At 35.7% G+C, this 22,077-nt stretch overlaps 2 protein-coding genes across 6 annotated transcripts; one reads left to right on the top strand and one right to left on the bottom strand.

The window, feature by feature from the left end:
* The first annotated feature begins 649 nt into the window (after positions 1-649).
* Positions 650-7,852, top strand: LOC114290174 (serine/arginine-rich splicing factor RS41). 5 transcript variants are annotated; one of them, XM_082882369.1, is made up of 8 exons: positions 833-919; positions 1,847-1,931; positions 3,711-3,821; positions 4,764-5,100; positions 5,317-5,429; positions 5,542-5,777; positions 6,848-7,405; positions 7,514-7,852. In XM_082882369.1, exons 5-8 carry the CDS (start codon positions 5,334-5,336, stop codon positions 7,548-7,550), a joined length of 927 nt encoding a protein of 308 aa, XP_082738495.1. In that variant the 5' UTR covers positions 833-919; positions 1,847-1,931; positions 3,711-3,821; positions 4,764-5,100; positions 5,317-5,333; the 3' UTR covers positions 7,551-7,852. The 5 variants fall into 5 exon arrangements, with proteins under 5 accessions (XP_028089866.1, XP_082738492.1, XP_082738494.1 ...); XM_082882366.1 differs by lacking the exon at positions 4,764-5,100 and having other exon boundaries at positions 819-919; XM_082882368.1 differs by lacking the exon at positions 1,847-1,931 and having other exon boundaries at positions 825-919.
* A 3,434-nt stretch (positions 7,853-11,286) lies between these two features.
* Positions 11,287-13,758, bottom strand: LOC145797644 (uncharacterized). Its single transcript, XM_082885036.1, has 4 exons — positions 13,663-13,758; positions 12,794-13,263; positions 12,020-12,319; positions 11,287-11,653 (listed from the first exon to the last, which is right to left on the bottom strand). Exons 1-4 carry the CDS (start codon positions 13,756-13,758, stop codon positions 11,287-11,289), a joined length of 1,233 nt encoding a protein of 410 aa, XP_082741162.1.
* Positions 13,759-22,077: the final 8,319 nt, after the last annotated feature.

Genomic DNA, 22,077 nt, shown 5'->3' with positions numbered 1-22,077 from the left:
TTACACTTGGCAATTTTGAAATCTTCTTTATTGAGGCAAAAGAACCGTGAATGCAATCGCTTGATAATTGACTTGAATTTAATCTGTAAGGATTTTTCAATCCTTGCATTTATGGTATTTTCCTTCATAGGAAAAATAAGCCAACAATAATATTATAAAAATTAGAGTTATATATTATGCAAATGCTTGATAATTATTTAAGATTATTATTCAATCAACTAGCAAATTAAAACTATCCAAACCATAATTATTCACAATTTAATTTTTAATTTTATTCTCAAATCACATCAAACCATACGGCGCACATCCTTAGGTCCACCTCTATCCTATGTGATTTGTCCATTCAAATATATTGAGTCATGTAACTAGTTACTCTTACTCTTTTTATTTTTTTATTTTTCCCCCCAATAATTTAGACAAAATAATTATGCAGATTTGGTTGGTAGCTCGAAATTTAGGGGCCCGAATGCCCCTAAATTTCCATATAAGGCAAAAAAAAAAAAACAAAGCAAAAAAAAAAAAGAAAAAAAAAACAAACTTATCCAGAAAAAGAAATTAGGGCCATTAGGGCCACTGTTTTTAGGGCCACAATTCATTTTCCATAATTATGTATCCCCCCATAAGATAGCACAGAGTCACATGATAAGTCGGACCAATCAGATAACTCTTCCAAGAAAAAGGCACAGAATAGAACAGAAGGGGTTTATAGAGCTCTCGGCCCAGATCGTACCTCAGAGATTATGGGCCGGGCCTAGCCCAAAGCGTCGGCCCAATTTACAAGCCTACGTCTACTATATAATTGATCCACCAGGGCTACTTTCATTATTTTTTTATTGCGGCCGAGTTTGAAAGATATTTGATCTGATCCTTTTTATTTTTCAGCTCTCTATCGCAATTAGGGTTTCTCAACATTTCCAAGGTAAGAACGCAGCTCGAACGCTTCCTTTTTTTTTAATCTGATCTCGAAATTCGACAAATTTTTGTGATAAATTCTTAGATCTGCTTGGTTGCTGAGAAAACAAGGCAAAAATTATGAAAAATTTTGGGATCTTAGATATGGTTGAAGTTTATTTTCTGTCATTTTCTCGGCAGCCAAACGGACCATTGTGTCCCGATTCGTCGCTTTCTTTCTGCTAGCGGTAGATCTTTAGGTTTGATTGGTATCGAGGAGCATTGTTTCGTAGCTTGCTTACATGCACGCGCTTGTTTTTCAATTATTAATATTTGTGAGTTTTGGAAGTTTTGAGATTTTAATTTTTATGAAATATTTAGGGTTTATATTATAATTTTGTGGTTACGATGATGTAATTTGATGATTTCTTGAATGTTTGATTCATTTTGGGAACCAAAAATTAGAAGCTCAGCAAAGGAAAACGGTTCAAAGAGATGCAATTGAACTTCTTGTTATTTTTTGGGTTTTCATTTCATTATTTTTCGCTAAATGATTAAGGCTGTTTAGAAAATGGGTTTGTAAAATGTCAGTTTTTTGTTTAATTTTGGTTTTTAGAACTTCAAAAGACTTGAAACACAGCAGTGAGCAACGATTTACGTCTGTGATTCTGTTCTTGTCCATGTCCCTGCAGTTAAGTTTTGAGGATTTCTGCTTCTGAAGAACTTGCAATTGAAGTTTATTTAATTTTTAGATGAATTTTCCACTCATTGTATTTGGTTAAATGATTAAGGCCTTTTAGAAATTGGATTGTAACATGCCACTTTTTTGTTTAATTTTTGTTCTTACAATTACAAAATGTTCCAAACACAGCAGTGAGCAACAATTTGTGTCTGTGATTGTGTAATTGTTATGTTGCCCATTCTTATTTTTTTCCCGCTAATTTACAATGCAAAGGAGGAGAGGAAAAACGATACAGTTGAGTCTAGAGCATTAAGGTACATTCCAAGCCCCATCTTCAAAAGGGGCTAAATTTATGTAGGTAAGTTTTGAGGAAAACTGCATCTGAATCAGCAATTGAAGTTTATGTTAGTTTTTCGTTCATTATTTTTTGCTCTGTTATCAGAATCTTACGATTCACGATTCGATTCACGATTCGATACGCAATTTTTGCAAAATCGATACGAATCTATGAGTGAATCTATTTTGGAAGTGAATCTCTAGTGAATCGCACGATTCACAATCGATTCACGATTCGATTCACTTTTTACGATTCATGCAATTTTTGAAATTATTGTGTTCGACATATTTTCGACTCATTTTTTTCATATTTTTAGTGAAAATGACATAATACAACTTCTAATAATATTTAATACCAAAATAACCAATATATATATATGATTTGTTATTATTTTAGTGATCATGGAGTTTTTTATAGGATCCAATCAGATTCAATCAGACCTAACATATTTTTAACCTTTCTTCTCATTTTTGTCCCCTTCAAAAAATTGTAATGTATCTTCTAAAGATGTTTAAGATTAGAGTTACACTATGAATTATCTATTACTATTTTATTAAATTGAATACTACATGTGTGAGGTCAGTTATACCTGTTAAAATGTTTTAGGCTTTAAAATAAAACATCCTAAATAATTCTTACTTATTATTTGCTCACTCTAACTTAGAAAAATATATATGCTTATTGTCCAAATATCAATATCGTTGTTAACTATTGTTACTTTAGAAATTAATAGTTTCTATTTGGTTATTACCTTTATTAAGAATGGTTGATAAAAAAATCTAAAAAAAAAAAAAAAGGTAAGATGGTGATTTTACATAGGAACCTTTGTTAACTTCTTACCTATTAAATTACGTGATTATTATTCAAAATAACATTTTTGTTGATTTAAGTCTAAATATTTTATATTCATAAGATACATTTAACATCTAAATGTGTAGATATATGTTTTTAAGTGATTTAGAAAAAGTGACTGAATCTTTACGATTCACGATTCGATTCGATTCGCGATTCGGTACGAGATCATTTCGATTCACGATACGAATCCCGATTTGACAACTATGATTTTTTGTTAAATGATCAAGGCCTTCTGGAAATTGGATTTATAACATTGTCACTTTTTGTGTTTAATTTTTGTATTTACAATTTCAAAGATAACAAACGCAGCAGTGATCAAACGCAGCAGTGATCAATGTTTTGTGTCTGATTCTGTACATGTTTTGTGTCTGATTCTGTACTTGTTCTGTTGGTCATTCTGTTTTTTTCCCCCTGTTAATTTACAATGCAAGAGCATTAAGGCACATGCCAAGCCCCATCTTCAAAATGGGCTAAATATTGGAGGGTTGTTGGCAGTTTAAGTGCTCATTGCAGTCATAGACCAGTGGTGACGTATGACAAGCCCACAGTATTGACGTGGGATGAGTGTCGGTGCTCATTCTCTTTGAATAATTTCTATATGGCTCTGATTTTAATGTCTTCATGATGATATTGAGAAATGACCAATACCTTGACAATTTTCCTAGTTGAACTCTCTTCAAACTTGTAAATCATGTTGGTGTTTGGGGAATTTCTAAAAACAGCTAACTTTGTCCTAAACAAGCCAAACAGCTAAATGTCACATCAATTTTTTCAATAAAAAGGCAGTTTTTTTAGCAACTTCCCAAACACTAGCTTTTGTAGCGTCTAAAAAAGCCAAAAAGGAACTAAAAAAGCTAACCCCAAACCCACCCTTAGTTTGATGTTTTCCGTTTCAGTGTTATCTGTGATTTGAAGTTTTAGAAAATGCTATCTCTGGTTTTGTAGGTAAAATGAGGCCCATTTTCTGTGGAAACTTTGAGTATGATGCACGACAGTCCGATCTGGAGCGCCTCTTCAGAAAATATGGGAAGGTTGATAGAGTGGATATGAAGTCTGGTAATTTTGGCCCATTCTTTTTTGGCTAAACTTGTAACTTTATTTTTGGCTCGTTAATTGTTAGTATATATAGTCATCTACTTGTATTTATTTCTGTTTGTTGTATGGCTAATTAAGCATTTGACTATGAAACCATTGAACTGTTTTACTTGGATTCTAAGTGAGGAAAGTGCCAAACATCTGTCCCTTTAAAGCTCATTCTTACGAATTAGGTCACAAATTTGACTTGACGTGGTCTAGCATAGATGTTTGAAGTGGCCTTCTGTACTAGCTGATGTGTTTTAATAATATTCTTGATTGGGAAAATAACTTGAGCATGTAAGAGAAAGACATAAGTCTGCATAATGCAAAGAGCTAGTGATCCTTGAACCTATTGTAGTAGTGGTGAAGAGAAGGATCTTTCTGTGCCAACCAAGAAAGTACAGAGTTCAAGGTAGTCTTATCAAGTACATCAGGAGAAACAAGGCGGTGTAGCTGTTAATTTATGAATTGGTGGCTGATATTGACATGAACTGTACATTAATACGCCCATGGGTATGGTAGGGTAAGCATTTTGAAGCCTCATGCAACATTATGATTTTGCAGTTAATGTGCTCAACCATTTAATTGCTTCTTTGAGGTCACGTTCATGACAAAATTATCTTAAAATGCATCTATTTGAAAGCGTTGCGTGGAAAATTTAAAATTATAATGCAAATACCGTCTTACCATGACAACGACGGGGCCATGGATGCTACAGCAGCAATATCATTCAGCGTGGGCAAGTTCCCCTTCTAAAGGTGGCTGCTTTCAATGCCTATGACTGGGATATCATCAAGACCATGCGATCAGCACTGCAGCCGTCCCTTGTTGAGTTATAGTGGGGTGAAGATGTGTTTTGAGGAGAAAAAAATATTTATTATGAAGTGTAAAACCCCCATACTCAACTAATTCTTTGCGCAGGATCACTTTGGCATGTTCATAAAATTCCTGGCTGATGGATGGGCTCTTCTGCATTCCATTTCCTGGCTGCGACGAGCTTCCTCTTCTTGTTTCCAAGAAGAGCCATTCTGATTCACTATGGCATCACAATCCCACATTTTCCACAGACACCATTGCATTTCATTCCTCATGAATTTTGCACAGCCTTCATTTTCAGACATGTTCCCAGGTAGAAACCATGCCGACCTCGAAGCAGAGGCATCAGAATAGATGGAGAAGGCACTCTTTTCATTATCCTATCATGAGACATCCACCTTTGGATTCTTGTTCCTTGACATCACTTAGTTCATCTCCCAAGGTCTGTTACTGATTTTACTGGTCAATAGTTTCTAGATTTCTCATAGGGTCAATTTTATTTTCGGTAGAATTCTAGGCAAATTTGCATTTTTATCGAAGATGAAAATGCCATCTCATATGAAAGATCCTTGGAAGGGGGATTCCTAACTTTATATTTCCTCCAAATATGAACATAAATTCTTTTCTCATTTAGATTTTTTAAATAATGGGTCTATAGGATTTGCTTTCGTTTATATGGAGGATGAGAGAGATGCGGAGGATGCAATTCGAGGACTTGACCGAATAGAATTTGGTAGAAAGGGCCGCCGTCTTTGTGTTGAGTGGACAAAGGTATTACATCTCTGCTAATCATACTGTTGATGATTGATTTGTTTTGCAATATTAATTTTATTTTTATTTTAATTATACATCTTACATGAATTGTTTTATTGTTGTGTTTCAGCAAGAACGTGGCATTAGGAGACCTGGGAGTTCTAAAAGATCTTCATCAAATTCAAGACCCTCAAAGACTTTGTTTGTCATTAATTTTGATCCATATCATACTAGGACAAGGGACTTGGAGAGGCACTTCGATCCATATGGGAAGATATTGAATGTGAGGATCAGAAGGAATTTTGCATTCATTCAATTTGAATCGCAAGAGGATGCCACCCGGGCGTTGGATGCTACAAACTTGAGGTGATTTGATCTCCATTGACATCTAGGCTTTCTTGCAATGACTATATATTAACTTTCTTATAATTGTAATCTTTTTGCTTTGAGGATAAGTTTGATGGCAGTAATATTGAGGGGGAATAGGAATGTGATTGCGAGTTCCATGATTCCATTGTTGAATACGGTTTGAATGTGAATGTGATTTGTGATTTACCATTCTAGGTGGAATCCGTTTCCTGGACTAAGGGGGAATGTATCCACTTCCTCCAGTAATCTCACATTTCTATGTCTGAAAGGGTCAAACTAAACACGCTTAAATGAGATAATTTTTTTTTTTTTTTTTTTTTGGGGGGGGGGGATAATTACTAAAAAAAACCCTAGGGTGTTTGAGGCTTGTAACAAAATAAAAGTTTTTAATTTTGTTAATTTAAATTCCAATCTTTTGATAAGCTTTCAATTTAAACCATTCGCCTATTTTTGTAGTAAAATCAATGTAGAAAGAATATTTTAGTTATTAAACTCGATGCAAGTATACACAAAATGTTTAAAATACCATTTTATTGAGGATAATGACTAAAATATGATTTTTCCGTTGATTTTATGATTTTATTTAATGAAAATAGGCAAATGGTTTAAATTGAAAATAAATCAAAAGTTTGGGGTTTAAATTGACATTTAAAATTCAAGGTTTAATTTGTTAAAAGGGTCGCACTCTAGGGTTTTTTTGTGTAATTTTTCCTTTTTTATTCTTTCCTACATAAGAATCTTGAATTATCCAAACACTTAAATGAGATTACCCTACTATCAAAATAATGGGAATGAGATTTGTAGCAATGAGATACGCTTTCTTGATCTTTGATTTGTGCCATTCAAACATAAGCTAAGGTTTAATTAATCTCTGAAGGAATTGCTTTTGCTTGATATGTGTGCTGTTCCATGGTGTTTCATCTGTTTAATTTCCCATAACCTAAGGTTTGATTAATCTCTGAGAAGGAATTGCTTTTGCTTGATATGTTTGCTGTTCCATTGTGTTTCATCTGTTTATTTCCCATAATCTATCGTATATTTAATTCTGTATTTATTCTGATATGCAGCAAGCTGATGGATCGGGTTATTTCGGTGGAATATGCAATCAAAGATGATGATGACAGGCGAAATGGCCACAGCCCTGATAGAAGTCGCGATAGGTCACCCGGAAGGAGAGGAGGCCATGAGAGGGGGGGACGATCTCCGAGCCCCTATCGGAGAGAGAGGGCTAGTCCTGATTATGGTCGTGGCCGTAGCCCTAGTCCTTATCGAAGAGAGAGGGGTAGTCCTGATTACGGCCGTGGTCCAAGCCCGAGTCCCTATCGAAGGGACAGGGCTAATTCTGATTACGGCCATGGCCGTAGTCGGAGCCGAAGTCCTCGAAGAGAGAGGCCTAGTCCTGATCATGGGCGTGAACGCGAACGCGAACCCAGCCCAAGGGGGAGAGTTGTTAGTCCGCCTGATTATGATCGTGGCCGCAGCGCAAGCCCTGAAGCAGGAGAGAGGATCAGTCCTGATGACTATCGTCAGGGCCCAAGCCCAGATTCTAAGCCTGAAGCAAGGGATAGTCCAAAGTACGGTGGTGGAGAAGAGAGCCCCTCACAGGAGAGAGAGAGATACCAGAGGTATGTATTGTTCTCTTATGTTAAGATTTAGTGGTTGGATCAAAATTTATGAATTGAATTTTTGGATTAATTGTTTTTTGATGTCTCTCGTCTTTACTGATGATGCAGTCGTTCACCGGTGGCCCGAGAAAGATCTCGTTCTTGAACGGAAATTGACTGTTTTTGCCCTCAGTAGTAGGGAAGCATTTTGTCTCTTGCTGCTTTCTGCGAATTTTCCTACTAAAACTGGTGCGACCATTGTGAAGGAAAAGCTCTTATGAAGTATGGACATTTGGTGCCCTAGCCTTCTGTTTAGTTTGTAGTTTTGCTATATTTCAATGTTTGTTCTTGATTGTAATGGATTTTTTTTTGTTTTATTTTATCATTGGTTTGAACTAGAGAAACATGCTTGTATTAACCCTATGACTTAGAATTTGAACCCTAATATTTGATATTGTCTGTCTGTTATCTTTGATGGGTTTAGATGACTCCTTTATCTCGTTTTTTTAAATTTTTATTATGGAGAGAAGTCATCTGAGCCCCCTTTTGGTGTCCACCACAGAAGGATAAATTTGATGCTTAAAAGCCGCTCTCTAAGCCAGTGAAGTGGACGAACAGCAGGTGATTCGAACCCTAGGTGCGGTGCGGGTGCATCTATTGTGGTGGCTTTTGCCAATTGCTGTGTTTGCCATTTTGCTGGGTGGGAATTAAAACAGTAGCTAAGGATGGCCAAAAAAAAGAAAGGAAGATTAAAATAAATTTTTGGGGTTTTTCATGTGTTAGGATCAAATTCGGAGGTGAAAATAAAATTTCAGATGAGGTTTGGGTCGGTGTGCAGGGATAGTAATCCAAATTGATTGTGTATTATTTAAAAGAGGTTTTATTTTCTAAAATATATTATTATTTATTGATATAAAATGATTTTTAGTTTTTGTTTTCTTCGTTTTTTCTACGTCTTTTATTTTTATATTTTGGGTATTGTACCTCTTCTTTCCGTCTCATTTTACATTGCTATTCCACTCAAATCAATGTCGATTAAAACAATATTGTCTCAAATATTCATCATCATATATTATAAAATTGCATTATTAAAATCCAAGTGAAAAAATTAGATAATGTGGGTAAGTTCCGATAGTTGCAAATATGAGTTATTTATTTATTATTATTTATCAAATTCACGTTTGTTTTGATCTAATACACCCAGTGGGGGTGGCGCCCCCAGTGACGTGGCGCACCCCCACTGGTCAGAAATCAAAAAAAAAAAAAAAAAAAAAAGAAAAACTGTTTTCCCGGACCCCCAGCTGACACCTCACTGGGTGTCACCCCCAGCTGGGGGTAGGAAGCATTTTTCTTTATCAAACCCAAGTTGTTTTGAACACATTTACCAAATTTATGTTGTTTTTGAAGTCGTGTTTTAGTGTCACGAGTTTAAGCAAAAATAATTTCAAGAAGGAAAAAAACCAAAGTTGTGGATCAAATATCCAACTTTAAGGTGAAGTCGTGGAACTTCAAACACGAGTTCAACAATATTTCTGAAGAGTCGCGGCGTAAGAACACGAAGTGAAAAGGGCTGGAGGAGATCTTTGCTTGAAGTCGTGTGTTCTAAAATCCAATTTCACAAATTTGCATTGGTTTGGCAATTAAGTTGAAAAGGGCATGGGTTTGGGAAATTTGTTAACAAACCACATGGGTTTGGGAGTAGTGGGGTAAGGGTAATTCAATCTATACCTGCTTTGTTGTCATCCCCCCTACTACCTCAAAGTATTGAGTCCAGTTGGGGCTGAACTAAGGTCAGTCCGGCCTGAAATGGATCAATACACTTGACCCATTAAAAAAATCAAAGGTTTTTAGGCAAGGACACCTTTAGGATCCCAATTTGTAGATAAATAGGATAGGAAGAGAGGATTTCCTCATCGCTCATTTCAAATGAAACCATGGATTTTGTTGTAATAGGTTTTTAGGTGAGTGAAGAGAATCAAAGAAGGGATTCCTTATCAATCATTCAAGTGTTGGTAGGTCGTAGTTGTCCCGATATACATTTTATCAAGCTTATAAATAAATAGAGAAAATATCATTTTGCCCCTTAAGCTATCACGCGTTTTTTAATTTGATCCCCATACTTTCATTAATTTCAATTTAACACCTGAACTTTCAAAAAATTGATCAATTTAACCCATGCCGTCACATTCTGTCTACAATTGGACGAAATGTGATGAGCTGTCCCCTTAAACTATCTGTTGGAGGGAATATAAGAGTCTTTCCTGCCATATGCAACCTCTTCCTTTTGCTATTTAACACATGCAAGTTTCAAAAAAAAAGAAAAGAAAAAAAAGAAAAGAGATCATAATTTCGGTAGGTGAGAGAGAATGAGGAATAGAGGGTTAAGAAATCAGGGAAGATGGAGCTCAACTGAAGGAAGATGGAGCTCAAGTGACATGGAAGGCGTGAGATGCATTTGCTGTGGAAGACGAAGGGTGGTACAAACATCATGGACTGATGCAAATCCTGGTAGGAGGTTCCTCAGTTATCCTAGTAATGGTTGTAATTAGTTTACCTGGGTAGACCCACCTATGTGCTCACGGGCAGTGCAAATCATCCATAGGCAGTTGAAGAAGGTCAATAAGTTAGAAGCAAGATAACAGATAAGGAATCGAAGAGAGAGAAAGCTATGGATATGCTTGGCTACCTCATAGTGCATCATTTTATCAATGTGGTTTGTAATGTAGTGTAAGAAAGAATGTAATTTTTTTTTGGGGGGAGGGGGAGGGGGGAGACTATTATGAATGAATGAATGTAATGGGGGAAAATATTATGAATGAAATGTAATGAGGGAAGTATTTTGAATGAAAATTTCATATTTTGTGTTAAGATTGTTCTTTGAAAAAAAACAGAGCATCACATCATTTGTTTGTCTCTTAAAAAACAATTTGTATTCACCCTTACAAAAACAGAGCATTATCATGTAATAATAATAATAAAAACAAAACAGTGTCACCGTTAAGTCAAAAAATAAAATACAAAAATATAATTGGTGGCCTCTTCGAATGGCCCCTTGAAATGGCATCCATCCATCAAATGTCAACCAATGAATAAAAAACCTATCACTGGCATTGTGTGTTACATTCATAATTACTCATTGAAATCTTCAAAACACACAATTGGCATCACTGATAAATTGCATCCTACCAATTCTTACTGAATTGGCATGAAATGGCAACCAAAACCAACACAAGCTAAATTTACATACAAATCAAGAGCAGCATCCATGAAATAGAGCATTATGCACAAAACCAACATTCATAAATTTGTCATTCAAGTTTTCAAAACACGCAATTGTTTGTGATAACCAAAATATTACCTTTACATAGTTAAGAAGTTTAGGGCAACCATTTCAAACAAAAAACATTAAATGTACAAAAAGCCCCAACGATAAAATGATGTGGTTGCTTCCTTCTTTTATCCAAAAATAAAACTTCAAGCTTTTGTGCAATGGATGTTTCCTACTTCCGTGCAGCGGATTCAGTCTTCAAGTTCTCCATTTTTTTTTCCTCCAGTGGATGCTGTTTTAAAGCCACTAGCATTGTACACTAGCTTGCCTCTTCATGTCATTTGACCATCCTTTGGTGTGCTGGTTGAACTAATTGGAGATGGAGTTGGCTGATTTTCTTGTACCACTCTCCTTTTAACTTGCAATAAGGTTGAATTATCCACAATTAAACACAATCAAATATAGGACAATTAAGTTACTATTTTTTTTTTTTAAAAAAAGGAAGAACACTTACAGCCAGTTTCTTTTGTCTTCTGTGTGGCCTGACCTCAGGTCCTTCTCTAATTAATTGACTTTGAGGTTGGCTTTATTCAGTTTGGCTCCCCTGAGGTTGGCTCTCTTCAGGTTGGCTTTCTTACATGTAGCTGAATCTGCCTTTCACTTTGCAACTTCTCCTGTTGTGTCCTACCTTCCCACAATTATTACAATTCATTTTAGTGCTATGCCTTCTTAGCTTTGTGCCTTCAGTTGGTGTCTTAATCTCTTTTCTTTTATTTTGTTTAGGCTTCCTAACTCTCTTCTTCACATCAGGTGGAAACACCTTTGTATACTCAGTTTTTGGCCGCATTTCTCTACCATTAATAGGACTAAACATGTTGTCATAGATCTTCAGATAAGTCTCCACCTTGTAGTATTGATGAACATATTTTTTAGGTTCTTGACCCAAGTAATTTGCAGTAGCCACAAGATGGGCACATGGAATACCTAACAGATCCCACTTCCTGCATCCACAACTCCAAGCTTGCAAATCCACCTTGTATTGCTCACCATATGGCCCTACAACCTCAAATTGCTCATTGCCATTCTATCTAGGAATCCATCTATCTGCATCCACTTTCATTTTCTCCAATTGATTCTGAATCTTAGGACATATAAGACCATTGTGCCTTTGCATTGCATCTCTTCTTTTTTGAACTGTTTCCATCAACAACAACCTAATCTTCTCTAACATTGTAACCACAGATTTACTCCTAGTTTCCAAGATGCTTGAATTGAAGCACTCATATAGATTGTTTAATAAAATGTCACACTTTGGAAAAGTGTTGAAGTGGCCTCTACTCCAATGAATTGGTGGTCTTTCTACTAACCAAGCATATGCCTTACAATCAACTTCTTTAATATTTTCCATCACTCTGGTAAATGCAAGAACAGTTGTTGCCCTAGCAGCCTTCCATAACTGATCTTTTAGCATCAACCCCTTATGTTCAACCTTAAAATTGTTGTACAAATGCCTTACACAAAACCTGTGTGAAGCATTTAAGAACAACTCAACCACTGCATCAATCAAACCCTTTTGTTTATCACTCATGAAGATATAACGATGAGAGTTTACAATATTCAGATATGTCCTAGCAGCTCTAGAAACCACAACCATATTTTCTTTTTCTCTTTTTCAACAATTGCATAGGTAAATGGAAATATGCAATTGTTTGCATCTATCCCAACAACAATCAAGAGAATACCACCATGTGACCCCTTCAATGGCATCCATCAACTCCTATCACTGGCTTGCAAGCATTCATTAAAGCTTTCTTTAATGGACCCCGATACAAGTACAACCTTTTGAACTTTGACTTTGTATTGCTCCCATCATTAAACTTGGATTACTCTCTTCATTAACCTTTGGAATTTTTTTTACTTTTATGCACACTATTGTCTCAGGATTGGTATTCCTAATCTCCTCAATGTAACTCCATAACATTGCAAATTACTCAGCTGCAGTGCCATCTACCAATGTCAACACCTTCTTTCTTGCCCTTCTCATTTTTTGTAAGTCAACCTTGACATCGTGCTTACTTGAAATAGTGTCTGCCAATGACTGAATTGGCCATGTAGGATTTAATCTAATTTTTTAAAAGTACCTCTTCACAATCCATTTGGAAGTCACATATGCCACATCAAAATACCTATTACAAGTGTGCTGATCAACAAGTGTTTTGATTCTATACAACCCATCACTTTTTACATATGAAGCATAACAAACCCAAGGACAACCAACTTTGCGCTCTCCCCTAACCTTTTGTTTGTCACTCTTGGTAAATGTTATATGTTTGCCCCATTTAATTGCATACTCCTTCACAGCATCCCTAAACATATCATGACTTTTGAACTCCATACTAACTTTGAATTGAGGATTGTGCATATCAGACTCAACATTAAAAATAGGGTATTTCCTCCTATGAGAACTACCTCCTTCATCAGATGGGTTGTCAATATTTCTTAGCTCATCAGAGGAGCTTCCAAGGCTTTTTAGCTCATCAACTGCCTCAGCCATTAAATTCTTACTACTTCCTACACCAACAAACTCTACATCTTTGTCAACATTAGCCTCCTACAATGCATCATCATCAGAAAATCCATAGTCACTATCCTCATATTTCTCAGACTCATAAGATGAGGAAGAGTTTGAGGGATTAGGATCATAGTCATCACTGGGGTTGTTTGGTGTGGATTATAGGGGGTGATTATAGCTTATTTTAATTTGGGAATCTGTGCCAGACTATTTGGTGTAGCTTTTGCTTACAGTTTTTTAGGCAGATATAGCTTAAATAACTTAAGAAAAATTGATTATTTAGAAGTTGGGGAATGAGTGCTTTTGATTTTTGCTTTCTAATTATCAATTTTTAACTTACAATAACCTGCACCAAACAACACCACTATCTTCTTCTTCTGCTACCTGTATATCTACAAATACTCTCTTTCTCTGACTTCTTTTGGCACTCGACCTTACTTGATTAACTTGGGCACCTATAACATCATTTATTCCTAAACAACCTACATAAACCTCTACTACTCTGTTTCCATCCACAATTGTCTCCAACCTCATTACATCTTGATTAGTGTTAATCAACTCTAACCTAGCACAATAATTAACCTTGTTAGGTGTTTATTCTTGGCAATCTTGTTTGACAAAACTCCTTTCAGTTATAATTTTGTTCAACTTTTATTTTAGTGAGGCTATGAGTTTTTAGATGCGAATTTAACTTGAATTGTGCCTTGTAGAGATGTTTCAGAAGTTAATTCTTTCATGTTTGCCATATTGCTGACTATGTCGGGGATCGAATTGCTTGGTCAACTCGTGGGGGTCTAGGGAGCAACGCCTAGGCAGGGTAGAGGGGCGGTGCCCCCGAAGCAAAATGCAAAAATGCATTCGAAGTTGCTTGTCCGCTCGAGCGGACAACGTTTGGTTCTAGAAGTTTGACCTGTCTGCAAAAGTACTGCAAGTTGGGATTTTACACTTGAGCAAACTTTCCTGCGCTCGAGTGAGGTCCACTCGAGCAACCATTCCTGCGCTTGAGCGAAGATCACGGATCAGTTTTCTATAAATATATGGTTTCATCTGTTTTTAGGGTTACGACTTCCAGATCTTCTTGGATATTAGGGTTTATATCTGGAGCTTATTTGCTAGTATCTTTGATGTTTGTTTGAGTTTAAATCTAGTTTGAAGAATATACATCACAGGATTGTTTGTTTCGTTCAATACAAAAGAGAGTGTTGTTCTTCGGCGGATTCTGTGGAATTCGGGTCTGAAGCTTTGGTGGATTCCGGAGTGGCTCACCGTCGTGATTCGACATCGGCGTTGTAGATTCAATGTTGGGCAAGATAATTTCAAGGTGAAGATGAGGCTGGAAGAGGTACATAGGGGTCGGTTCGATTCGAGCGTGGATTCGCTAGGTAATTGAGAGTACACTTGCGTAATTTCTTTATGTCTTCTTAGTGGATTGTTTTGTGGATTTTGCCATTGGTTTTTTTTTTTTTATCACAATTGGAGGTGCTTCAATTGTGATTTTTTTCACGTTAAATCATTGTGTTGATTTGTCTTTGATTGTTTGATTGGGATTGCTATTTACTCGTTAAAATTGATACATAATCATAAATCAATATCTAGGGGATTTCTAGATTTTTCAATTAATATCAGTGCAAGTCGCTCTATTTTAAAAAAAAAACTATTAGAGTGAGATCTTGTTTGATTTGTGATAATAAATTCAATTCGTGAGAGAAATTCTATGGTTTAACCACCCCTACTTGACGGATCCAATTATTCTTTTTGGAAAGCTCAGATGAGATCGTTTTTAAAATCTATTGATGAAAAAGTTTGGCAATCTGTCATGCATGGGTGGACCAAACCGACGATTACCGTTGATGGAGTAACCTTCCCCAAACTAAGTGATAAGTGGGACACAATTGATTACTAAAATAGTAGCTGAAATAGTAAAGCTATTAATTTTCTCTTTTGCATTGTCACACCTGAAGAATTTAGTCGTATTTGCAATTGTGAAGTCGCAAAAGAGGCTTGGAATATCTTACAAACTATTCATGAGGACAATCCTTCGGTTAAACGCTCAAAACTTTAAAGGCTCACATCTAGTTTCGAAAATCTTTCAATGAAAGATAGTGAGACCTTTGATGAATTTTATATAAAGTTGAGTGACATTGTAAATTCCAGCTCCAATTTAGGGAAAAATATTACCAGAATCCAAGATTATGGGAAAAGTTTTGAGGTCCTTGCCCGATCGCTTCCAACCAAAAGTTACGATTATTGAGGAGGCTCAAGATGTTGACAACCTCAAGCTGGATCATTTGGTTGGAAATCTCCAAACTTATGAGGCATATAGGAATTTAAAAAAAAAAAATGATATTGCTTTTAGTAGTGCTCATAAAGTTGGAAAAGATTCTGATGAGGATTGTGAGATAGATTCTAAGATTACAGATGCTTTTGTAAAACAATTTAAAAAATCTTTTTTTGAAAAAGAATCCTAATCTTTTGGAATCGACTCATAAGTCCAAACGCAAAGATAAATTCAAAATTAATTCTATAACCAAGAAGGAGAACGGAAAGATACAAGGGAACTCTGAAAGAGTCTAATGCTATGAATACCAAGGATTTGGTCACTTTGCTTTAGAATGCCCTAATTGGTTGAGGAAGAAGAAAGCCTTTGCTAGCACTTGGGATGATGAATCTGAGTCTGATAAAGATGAAAGTGACAATGAAGCACAAGGTGAAGAGGGGAATGAACAATTCTTTACTTTCATGGCGGCTTCTGAAATTGAAGGACAAATAGAGTATTCGAAGAGGCCGGTTGAGAATGACACTGATGATGAATCCTTAGGGAGTGATGATGAAGAGTTTCAGCAAGCTTATGAAAAGTTGTATAAGGAATCTCTTGACTTATCCAAATTGAATGACAAACTCACTATGAAACTCAAAGCATGTGAAAGTGAGAATCTCAAACTAAAGGAGGAGATTTCCACGGCTAGGAATGATGCTGTCAAGATATCTAATGATCGACAAGCTCTTTGTGTAAAACTCTTGACTTGTGAGACAGAGAGGAATGAGCTACAACAAATCTATGCAACGTATGAAGAAAAGATTGAATCTTTCGAGACGTCTCAAGTTGCTTTGGAAGAACTAATGATCAAGAAAGAGGAAGAGCTCAAGTGTGCTATGGCTAGCATTGGTCTTTGGAACAAAGGATCAAAGACTTTGGACAATATAATTGGGTCTCAACAAATGTGTTATGACAAGAGTGGCATTGGCTTTGGTGATAATAAAGAGTAAAAACGGAGTGCATCTACATCTCATGATACAAGACCTCAAGGGCAGGGGGAGCAAAAGATTCAATGAGAGGAAAGACTTCTCAATCTTCTTAGAGTTGGTAAGGTCAAAGAAAAGAAGGTACACCATGTTTTTATTTGTCATCATTGTGGTATGTATGGTCATATTCACCCTTATTGTTATGAGTTGCATAGGAGAGTGTCTCATAGAGATGGATGAAATTTTAATATCTCGTGGGATAGGAGACATTTCATTAGTCCTAATGAGGTTAAGGGTCATAGTAGACCTTGCTATTTTGATTTGTTTGAGACCAAACATGGAGGGAGTTTGCATTTGCCTAGACCTAGGAATAGGAAGTTGGAAACCACGTCGAGACGGGTTCCCATTGAAAGAGAAGGGAACCACAATGTCAAGACACTACCCAAGAACCACAATTCTCATAACTTTGTTTATACTAAAGCAGTTTGGGTGAGAAAACTTGACTTGTGTTAAGTTGTTTATTAGTTTTTTTTTTTTTTTTTTTTTTTTTTTTTTTTTTGGGTTTCTGTGTGTTTTTTTTTTCTTTTTGGGTCATTTAATGTGTGGTAGCTTGTTCATTTTTTTGTCTTGCTTTATTTTAGAAAGAAAAAAAAAACCAAAAAGATTTTCTTAGTATGGTTTTGCAAGCTTGAAATTTTTGAGAAGTTCTTATTGCATATTGGATTTGATGAGAATATCCATTGCATGTTAATATGTGTGTGTTTTCCCTGGTCATTACTCATTTCGGAGTGTGTGTTCTTTGATTAGTATATCCCATTCTGTACACACTCTTGGATTAGCAAATATTGGAGTCTTCCACCTTAGTGATCTTTTTTCTCTATGGGCTTTTGGCATTGTATCTTTTGCTTTCTAGAGGAATTGACCTATACTAGTATATCATGGGTGATGTTGAGTCCTTAACCACCTTTCATCTTTTTGCATCTCCACGGCTTTCCCTTCAGTTCTTTGTAGTTAAGGCATGAGGAAAAGGCTACCTCAGAGTCACCAATCAAGCTATCCTAATTGTATCCATGCTTCTATGGTTCGATTTCTATACTCTTGAGTCTGTCAGCCGCTAATGAGTGTGCAAAAGAAAGGAAAAAATGTGCAAAAGAAAGAAAAAAAAAGAAAAAAATGTGCAATAGAAAGAAAAAGGAAAAAGAAAAGATTTATTGATTGAGGGAGAGCCTTCGCTTTTACTCAACAAATACCCCTTGATTTCTAGTGGTTTGACTTTCCTTTGTTGTACTTAGATTCTCTTGCCGGAGGTCCAGCTTTCAGATCGCTACTAGGATTTGAATCTAGTGTTTGTCGAACTTCAAGAGTCACACACACACTTTTTTCATGGGATCTATGCTTTTCATATAATGCATCACTTTCTTTTATAAGGAATCTTCTAGAGGTTGTGCACATTGTGTTTTCTAGTAATTGTGGTTCTTGGATAATCTTGTGTGTTTTAAAGTATAAATCTGAAATTCCTTGCTTGTTTCATCATATTTTTTTTCCTTCTTGTTCATTGTTTTCAGTACAGTGTTTGTGGTTGCTTTTAGTGAGGGGGAGTTTGATTTATCATTGCAAGGGTTTGTTTAGTATGCACTTAAATTGATTGGTTTAGTAAGGGAGTTTGGCATTAGTTGGGCTGTATGTTTCATCCACTGCTTGTTTATTGCTTACTTCTCACAGGTTCTTAATTTTTGCATCATCAACATCATCTTATCCTTGCTTGTGTGGATTATGCTCTTACTTTCGTTGTTAAGCTTCCGTTGACAATTCATGACAAAAAGGGAGAGAAGTTTGAGTCATGATCAAATTGGTTGTTGAGCGTGTTTTCATGTTTCTTAGGATTGTCATTTCTTCATCCTGCATGTTCTTAACTTTCCAATTTACATCTATTTAGATTTCCATCTCATGCTTCAAGATAGTCGTGTCATATGTCTATTGCTTTTTCATATACTATTGTGGTACTAATAGCTGTTTTGCAGATCATGACCTTGAGAAAGAAGTTTACTTTTGCTGGCTGGCTGTAATGGGTTGGGGTGATTAAGATTTTATTTGTTAGGTGTGTTTTGTCATGACATTGCCAAAGGGGGAGATTGTTAGGTTTTTATTCTTGGAAATCTCGTTTGACAAAACTCCTTTCAGTTGTAATTTTGTTCAACTTTTATTTTAGTGAGGCTATGAGTTTTTAGATGTGAATCTAACTTGAATTGTGTCTTGTACAGATGTTTCAGAAGTTAATTCTATCATATTTTCCACTTTGCTGGCTATATTGGGGATCGAGCTGCTTGGTTAGCTCGCGGGGGTTCAGGGGGCAAGGCCTCTTGGCGAGTCTGGGGCAGTGCCCCTGAAGCAAAATGCAAAAATGCATTCGAAATTGCATGTCCGCTCGAGTGGAGAACGTTTGGTTCTAGAAGTTTGACTTGTTTGCAAAAGTACTGCAAGTTGGGATTTTATGCTCGAGCGAACTTTTCTGCGCTCGAGCGAGGTCCGCTCGACCGGCCATTCCTGCACTCGAGCAGAGATCGAGGATCAGCTTTCTATAAATATGTGGTTTCATCTGTTTTTAGGGTTGCGGCTTCCAGATCTCCTTGGATATTAGGGTTTATATTTGGAGCTTCTTTGCTAGTTTCTTTGATGTTTGTTTGAGTTTAAATCTGGTTTGAAGGGTATACATCAAAGGATTGTTTGTTTCGTTCAATACAAAAGAGAGTGTTGTTCTTCGGTGGATTTCGTGGAATTCGGGCCTGAAGCTTTGGTGGATTCTGGAGTGGCTTATCGTCGTGATTCGACATCGGCATTATGGATTCAACGTTGGACAAGATAATCCCGAGGTGAAGACGGGGTTGGAAGAGGCATATAGGGGTCGGTTCGATTCGGGCGTGGATTCGCTAGGTAATTGAGAGTACATTTGTGTAATTCCTTTATGTCTTCTTAGTGGATTATTTTGTAGCTTTTACCCGTGGTTTGTTATCACAATTGAAGGCGCTCTAATTGTGATTTTTTTCACGTTAAATCATTGTGTTGATTTGCCTTTGATTGTTTGATTGGGATTGCTATTTACTCGTTAAGATTGATACATAATCACAAATCAATATCTAGATTTTTCAAACCTTATAGTAATAGATGTTACATCCACTATAGCCTACTTCCATGGCCATATTATCCAACTACACAAGTGATCTTTCATCAGAATTACAAAAGTCAAAATAACTGATAAATCTACCAATATAAACCCTCTGAGGATTATAACTAACCAAACCCCCATGATGCATTTTGATTGTGAAATAACAAGATCCTTTCTTTGCATTTTTTAAATGAAAAAAATATGCTATTATGGACTAATTATACTAATAAATAAATAAAATTAGGATAAATTACAAATACACCCCCTGAGATTTGCGTAAAGTACAGATTGCCCCTTGTAGTTTGAAAAATTACAAGTACCTTCTTGTTTGTATTTTTTATTAATAGAATTAACTAAAAAAATGAAATTCATAATTGTTCTCCTATACAATAATAAAATTACTTAAATTATCAATTGAAACATATTTCTAACATCATTAAAAACTGTTAATTGACTTGATGATTTATTATTAAAAGGGGCGATTTGTTATGAAATTAGAAACCTTAGGGGGTGAAATGTAATTTTCAAAATCACAAGGAGCGATTCATATTTTAATCAAACCTCAGGGGATGTATTTGTAATTTACCCATAAAATTAGTATTAAACTACTATTACCATAAGACAGTTCCAATTTAACAAATACATATATGAATACATTAAGTCAAAAAATCTGTCTATATTCTTGGTAAATTGATTTTTAAAAAGCATTACATAAAAAATGAGTTTCTTTTAAGGACTGATTAAACTAATACACCAATCAAGTATTACACTATTCAAGTAAAACAATTCGAAAAAAAAAAATCATTTTCAAAGACAAATAGACAAAGATTTATTCTAAAAAATGCCAAATCAAATTAGTATTATATCATAAATTGATTTTTCATAATCATTAGCTTAAAAAATAAACAAATATTAACAGTTAATACCGTAAACAGTTGGTCGATTCCTTCGTTTCCCATCCTTCTCCCTTCGAACCCAACCCATGATTCAATGTTAGTTCGTGCCCTTCGTTCAATGATGAACTTTTCTTTCGATTTCGTATAAGGAATTTGGAAACCCTAAAACCGATTTTGATCCTAACAAAGCCCTAGTTCAACTGTCCATCACACCAACTTATTTTGTAAGCAAAGCCCTCTTATATTCCCTCCAAAAGCTAGTTTAGGGGATAGCTCATCACATTCCGTCCAATTGTAGAGGAAATATGACGACAGGGGTTAAATTGATCAATTTTTTTGAAAGTTCAGGTTTTAAATTTAAATTAATAAAAGTATGGAGGTCAAATTGAAAAACGCGTGATAGTTTAGGGGGCAAAATGATATTTCCTCAAATAAATATATATTTTTAATTAGTTAAACAAATGGTGTATGCCTATGATCGCAACCATGGTTTTAACCAACTAAATAAAGTATTGTGAATGAATCATTTTATATGTGCGAGCAAAATTGGACATTAGACTCTTAGCAAGTAGGGATGGCAATCTTTTTTTACCCTCGCCTCCTTTGTCCTGCCTCGATAAGGGAGTGGGACAGGGACATGTTTTGCTTCTTTGCTCCCTTCTTGATTTTATTTATTAAATTTATTTGTATGTATTTAATTTAATTTTTTTCAAACATAATAAGAATGAAACATTAAAATATTATACTTAATATTAATTTTTACTTATTTATGTATCATATTATATCTTTTTAACTTTCATATTTATAAATTATTATGCATAATATATTACTTATAATTTTTATTAGTTTTTCTATTTTTAACTCGGTCTCGCTGTACCTCTTCCACTCATCGATTTTCCCTGTCTCAATATGATATGTGGTGGGGTGGGGGATGACAAATCCCTTCCAAATCTGCTTCGTTGCCATCCCTAACTAGTTATAAATTTAGGGTTAATTACAAAAAAATCTTAGGATTTTGCGTATTTTTCCAAAAGTTTCAATTTTGACAAATTAAATACTAGAGTTTCATCTGTATTTCAATATGTCCATCTTCCTTTCACTTCATCTTCTTCCTTCTTTCAGATTCAAACCCTCATGTTCAAACCTTTGTATCTCTCTTGTCGTAACTCCATTTCACGACATTGGATTCACCTTATGGCCTAGTTTTCATTCCACCCCTCATGGCCTTGTTCCACCTCTTTTTGAATGTTGTCGGAGCTCTGAAAATTGGTCAAAAATAGGATTTTACTCTTTTTTTTTTTCTTCTCCTTTAATCCTTCTCATTTTTCGCCACTGTAGCATTCTGAGTTTTCCTCCATCGCTCAAGCGATGGATTGGTCACTCAAGTGGTCTCGCAAGGGTTGTTAATCTTTGCTTGAGCGCAAGTTTGGTTGCTCGAGCAGTCTGTCTGAATTCAGCTTCTATAAAAGTCACTTTTGGTCACTTTTGGATCACTTTCCTCTCTTTTTTTCTCTCTCATTCCTCCATTGTTGAGTTGTTAAGCTCTTCATG

The sequence above is a fragment of the Camellia sinensis genome, chromosome 8 (genome assembly GCF_055761805.1).
Source record: "Camellia sinensis isolate YWXY chromosome 8, ASM5576180v1, whole genome shotgun sequence".
Lineage (NCBI taxonomy): Eukaryota > Viridiplantae > Streptophyta > Magnoliopsida > Ericales > Theaceae > Camellia > Camellia sinensis.
This window is presented reverse-complemented; position numbering and strand designations above follow the sequence as displayed.